Genomic DNA, 6,000 nt, shown 5'->3' on the forward strand with positions numbered 1-6,000 from the left:
CTTGCTCTGACGTTCGTGGCGATACCTCACGTGTATGGTTTGAACACCATTTGCATGTGGGCATGACCTATGTATGTGCATTCACCACTGCATGTGAGCACGGGGGAGGACGGGGGCACTTTAAACTGCATAGGTGTGAACCTAGCCTTGGGGGGGTGCTTCCCAGGATCCATTCTGTTGAGAACAGGATTCTAGTATAAGGGGGAATGCTGCACACTCTGATTTAAAAAAAGGGGGGGGGGAATATGATGGAAACGGGGCTTATTTTGACTGCTGCACTCTACATGTTTTGTAGAGTGCACGTTAATAATACCAAGTACACATGTACCATACTTTTGGTATGTGTGTACTCTCTCTTCAACAGTGTATTCTGGCAGGGGGCTCAGCATGAGAGATCCCTGTATCACACATCGTTGTGTTAATCCAGGGATCTATCATGTTTTTGGACATTTTCACTTTGGGGTGTCCTCACATCTCTTGCCAGCGGTGTAGACATTAATGGCTGTGTGTTGAGTTATTTTGAGGGGACAGCAAATTTACACTGTTATACAAGCTGTACACTCACTACTTTACATTGTAGCAAAGTGTCATTTCTTCAGTGTTGTCACATGAAAAGATAGAATAAAATATTTACAAAAATGAGAGGTGAACTCACTTCTGGGAGATACTGTATGTGTGTACAGCCAGCTTTACTGCTGAAATCTGCAACTGATATGTTATGTAGCTCTGACTAATGGGTTGTCACAACAGTTACAGGTTTTAATTAAAATGGTTGTAAACCACCCCTGATGTCTCATTAAGGAGAACCTGTCACCAAAAAAGCATCACACGGGACTATTTGTCCCCTGTGATGTAAAAACAAAGTTAAGCAAACAAAAAAAATGCATAACAGTGTAAAACATTGAAGTTACACCCAAACACTTAAATTCCCCTCCCACCCCTCACATACAAATGTAAACACTTACAGCGGGGCACCTACACATGGAAATGTTGATTCTGCTACACATATTACAGATCGTCAAGCATGCCAGAGTGAGAGCAATAATTCAAGACCTGTTATTTATGGTTAACTCTAAACTGATGACCTGTAGGGGCTTTTAAAATATCGCCTATGGAAAGTATAGGGTACCAAAGTTTGTGGCGGTTTCACAGGTGCATGCAATTTTAAAGTGATACTAAAGGTTCCCATTTTTTTTTCTTAATAACAAACATGCCATACTTACCTTCTCTGCGTAATGGGTTTGTGCAGACCAGCTCCAAACCTCCTCTTCTTTGGTCCCCCGCCCGCGCTCCTGGCTCCTCCCCCATAGCAAGCTGCGTGCTCTGGGGGCACCCATGCATGCTCACTCCTGAGCCACCTGTGTTTGTGTCTACAAGATACACAAGGCACACTGTGTGTCTATAAGATACACAAAGCTCCAACAGCTGTGTCTCAGCCAATGCAGAGGGAGAGCCGCTGCTCTCGTTCACATTGCTGGATCGAGATCAGGCTCAGATAAGTATAAGAGTCCATTCACATTTGTGCGACTTGCCATGTGACTTTGGGGTCTAAAGTTGTATGACAAGTTGCACCCCACATTTCCCAATAAGTACCATTCAAATCTGTGCAACTTCAAGTCACAGCAACTTGAAAGTAGTTCCAGCGCTACTTTGGTACAACTTTAGTCCAGTGAATAGAAAGTCGCATCAAAGTCCACTTTGGAGACAAGCTAATGTGAATGGAGCCTTGGGGGGGGGGGGGGTGTGCACACTGAGGGTCTTTTGCCTAAGAAAAACCTTCAGCCTTCAGAGCCACTTTAAAGTTTGGGTATCAATTTACTCTGTACAAGATCATTTTTTATATTTTATCAAGAATTGGGTAACTGTTGTGTACCATAAAATTCACTTTAGTGTATTATTATTATTATACAGGATTTATATAGCGCCAATAGTTTGCACAGCGCTTTACAATATAAGGGGGCAGTACAATTACAATACATTTCAGTACAGAAGGAATAGGAGGGCCCTGCTCATGGAGCTTACAATCTAAAGGAAGGAAGGAGAGGTGGTACAAAAGGTGATAGCTGTGGGGGATGATCTGATGGAGGTGACTCAAGTACAGTTCTTAACTACATGCTGCCCAGCCACTGTACATATACGGCGGCAGGGCGGCACGCACAGGCAAAACCACGTTTTAAGACGTGTGTTTTGTAAACAAATAGGGGGCGCGCACGAGGCGCGCCGCTGCCCTATCTGTCCTGCGGATCACCCCCGCAGATGTCAGTCGCCGGGTCACAGCCGCTCATTAGCGGCTATGTTCCGGCGATCGGCGGCAAACAGTGACAGACAGCACAGCTGCAGTAGCTGTGCTGTCTGTCATTTCCCTGTCAGTTCGAGGATGAGCTGATCGAGAAAGAACAGTTTCTCTTTCTCGATCAGCCTTGTCCCGTCCAGTACACACCCCCGCCCCCTAGTAAAACACTCCCCTCACTCCTATAACCCTTCCCTGCAAAATAAAGTTAACCCCTTCCTCCCCATTGCCATTAGTACAGTGTCAGTTTTTTTTTTTTTGCACTGATCACTGTATTAGTGTTTTTGGGGATGTCAGTGACCCCAAGTCAGTACCCCCCAATGTCAGAATGTCCGCCGCAGTCCCGCCATAAGTCGCTGGTCGCTGCCATAAGTCCCTGATCGCCGCCATTATTAGTATAAAAAAACCCTAAAAATCCCAGTATCTTTCCCGCCATTTGTAAACGCTGTAACTTTCACGTTAACCAATTAATTTACACGTATTGGGGTTTTGTTTTAGCAAAGACATGTCGCAGAATACATTTTGGCAGAAATTTATGACTAAATTTGATTTTTGCATTTTTTTTACTGGACATGTTTTATAGCAAAAAGTCCAAAATATTGTTTTTTTTTTCCTCAAAATTGTCAGCCTTTTTTTTTATAGTGCAAAAAATAAAAACCGCACAGGCGATCAAATACCACCAAAAGAAAGCTCAATTTGTGGGGAAAAAAAGGATGTAAATTTCATTTATGTACCGTATTGCATGACCGCGCAATTGTCCGTTAAACTAGCGCTGCGCTGTATAGCAGAAAAATGGCGTAAATTGCAGTATCTATACCATAGTTTGTAGACACTATAACTTCCACACAAAGCAATCAATATACACTTACTGGGATTTTTTTTTACCAAAAACATGGAGCAGAATACATTTTGGCCTAAATTTATAACCAACTTTGAGTTTACTATATATTTTTTATAGCTGAAAGTAAAAAATATTGTTTTTCTTCAAAATTTTTGGCCTTTTTATGTTTATAGCATGAAAAATAAAAAGCGCACAGATGATCAAATACCACCGAAAGAAAGCTCTATTTGTGTGAAAAAAAGGACGTAAATTTCGTTTGGGTGCAGCATTGCATGACCGCGCAATTATCAGTTGAATTAGTGCAGCGCCAAGTAGCAAAAAGAGGCCTGGTCATTAAGGGGGGTAAATCCTCTGGAGCTCAAGTGGTTAAGCTTTCCTATATAAGTGAGTTTGCAAAGATCACCTAAAGGCGGACAGCGTGGGGGCTGACTGTACATACTAGGGAAGGGAGTTCCAGAGGATAGGAGATGTGCTGGAGAAGTCCTGGAGGCGAGCATGTGATCAGGTGTATGATGTTTACTGAAAGTTTGTGTTTCCTAAACCATTGCACTAATATAGTGCAATAGCATTGGGCTTGATGTTCAAGTCAAACATACGTTCGACTTATCAGCAGTTCGTGTGTTTGGCAAACACATGAACGGTAAGGGCGTTGTATCCCACAGGTCAGGTGCAATTCTTTGGCCAATTACATGATGATGTCACAAGAGGGTGGGGGTGACCTTGCCCCCTTGTGACATCATCACAGTATTTAAGAATGTCATCCAGGTGCAGCTGTTGGACAGCGGGAACCAGCGTCGAGTTTCTTTTTTTCGGGACGGCGGGCATTGTGATTGATGTTGGCTCTACTTAGGGGGGCATTTTTTTAAATTTTTGTTTTTAATAAAGGACTTGTCAAAAGGCGGTTTACTGTCAATTTTACACTGCACTTTTTTTGTGAATAAGCAGTACCTGGGGGGCGAGATCTAGGGGGATCCACAATTGTGGAGAAGAGGCCCTTGTCCCCATCAACATGGGGCAAGATGCTTTGGGGGGGCCCTGCCCCACAGCACCCCCTCCATACTGAAGGCATGTGGCCTGAAATGGTACAGAAGCTCGCTCATCCCCCTCCTGACCGGCATGTTCAGATAAGGATCTGGTATGGATTTTGGGAGGACCCCCACACCATTTTTTCAAAATCTCTACCAGACCAGAAGGGCTTAGTATTCATGGGGCGGGGGGTTAAACCCCAGACAGGTTTATTTTTTATTGCTGGGCAATGCTGGCTATTCGTTGACATTCAGCTGTCAGAGAGGAACCCCGCTGACATCTGAAACATTAAAGGATGTCTTCACTACTATAATACCACATGACTTAATAATAGAACTCGTGATATTGTAGTAGCAGTGCAGTATGTCACCGCACGCTCCGATGTGGCAAGATACCGAGCGCTCCGATGTGGAATGTCACCGTGCGCTCCGATGTGGCAAGATACCGCACGCTCTGATGTGGCATGTCACCGTGCGCTCCGATGTAGCAAGATACCGCACGCTCTGATGTGGCATGTCACCGTGCGCTCCGATGTGGCAAGATACCGCACGCTCTGATGTGGCATGTCACCGTGCGCTCCGATGTGGCAAGATACCGCACGCTCTGATGTGGCATGTCACCGTGCGCTCCGATGTGGCAAGATACCGCACGCTCCAATGTAAAATGTGACTGCGCGCTCCGATGTGGAATGTCACCGCGTGCTCCGATGTGGCATGTCACCACGCGTTCCGATGTAGCAAGATACAGCGCGCTCCGATGTGGCAAGATACCGCGCGCTCCGATGTGGCATGTCGCCGCGCGCTCCGATGTGGCAAGATACCGCGCGCTCCGATGTGGCATGTCGCCGCGCGCTCCGATGTGGCAAGATACCGCGCGCTCCGATGTGGCAAGATACCGCTTAGTGAAATGTCCTGTTTGAAGTTGGCGGTCGAACTTTCGATACGTTCAAACCGAACAAGGGGGGTGTTCAGCCCATCACTATTGTACAACATAAAAAACTGGCACTAGCACTATTTTATTCTCCAGGGCGTCTGCCTTCAGAAAATATATAATACTTTGGGCGTTCCATGTAATCATCAGACCTAAAATTATTTTTTTATAAACCCGTTGCTGGCAGCAAACAGGTTAAACAGAAAGCCCAGTGTGCCCTCTTGACCTTGCTAGTGGGTCAGTAGTCAGATGTGCACAGTAACCGCACTGTCAGGCTGCGCACACAGTGCAGCAGGGCCATTCCTCCTCCACAAACATGGCGCTCGTGTACACAGGGCTCCACACACCCCTATACCAGCCAGTCCAGTGCACAGCAGTCGGGATAATAACACACAGCCATAGAATGCCATGAACTCAGCACAGTACCTGAGGGCGCGCTGTGTGCACGGAGGAGGTCCAGGAAGACGGAGCCCCCCTGCTGTACAGCAGCCATGTCTGTGTAGTCGCAGTGCAGGAGGAGCACAGAGCGAGGGCCACAGGAAGTCCTGCACTGCCCCGCACCGATTCCCCGCTCATGCCCTTCCACACAGGGACACCACTCCACGCTTCAACTTCCCGCTACCTACAAGAACGCATCCCCTACACCCGCTAAAGCCAATCAGAGAGCTTCTCCTGTGCCGTGCCAGGTTCCCTGTAGATAGAAAAAGAGCTATGATTGGCTGTGGCGCGGCAGGGCTCCGCCTCCACTTGTTGTGGAGCTGGCGGAATATTGGAATGATAGGTCTCGGCATGATTTGTAGTCTTCTGACGCCATTCCCTCACAACTGCCCCATTGTAGGCCTGATGTACACAGCTCGAGAAATAAACCAGCAGACAGCAATATGGCCGTATTGCATATGAAATATCTGAAAAT

The 6,000-nt window shown here is 46.4% G+C and overlaps 1 protein-coding gene across 1 annotated transcript in view; it reads right to left on the reverse strand.

The window, feature by feature from the left end:
* BRCA2 (BRCA2 DNA repair associated) overlaps nucleotides 1–5,729 on the reverse strand; it is a 92,133-nt gene extending 86,404 nt beyond the window's left edge. The window contains exon 1 of the mRNA XM_089690875.1: nucleotides 5,514–5,729. Within this exon, the coding sequence (XP_089547001.1) occupies nucleotides 5,514–5,580 (67 nt within the window). The 5' untranslated portion in view covers nucleotides 5,581–5,729. The remainder of the gene's footprint in view (nucleotides 1–5,513) is intronic.
* Between the last annotated feature and the right edge of the window lie 271 nt (nucleotides 5,730–6,000).

The sequence above is a fragment of the Staurois parvus genome, unplaced genomic scaffold (assembly GCF_062004578.1).
Source record: "Staurois parvus isolate SC_StPar_1 unplaced genomic scaffold, SC_StPar_1.0 ptg000544l, whole genome shotgun sequence".
NCBI classification, from domain to species: domain Eukaryota; kingdom Metazoa; phylum Chordata; class Amphibia; order Anura; family Ranidae; genus Staurois; species Staurois parvus.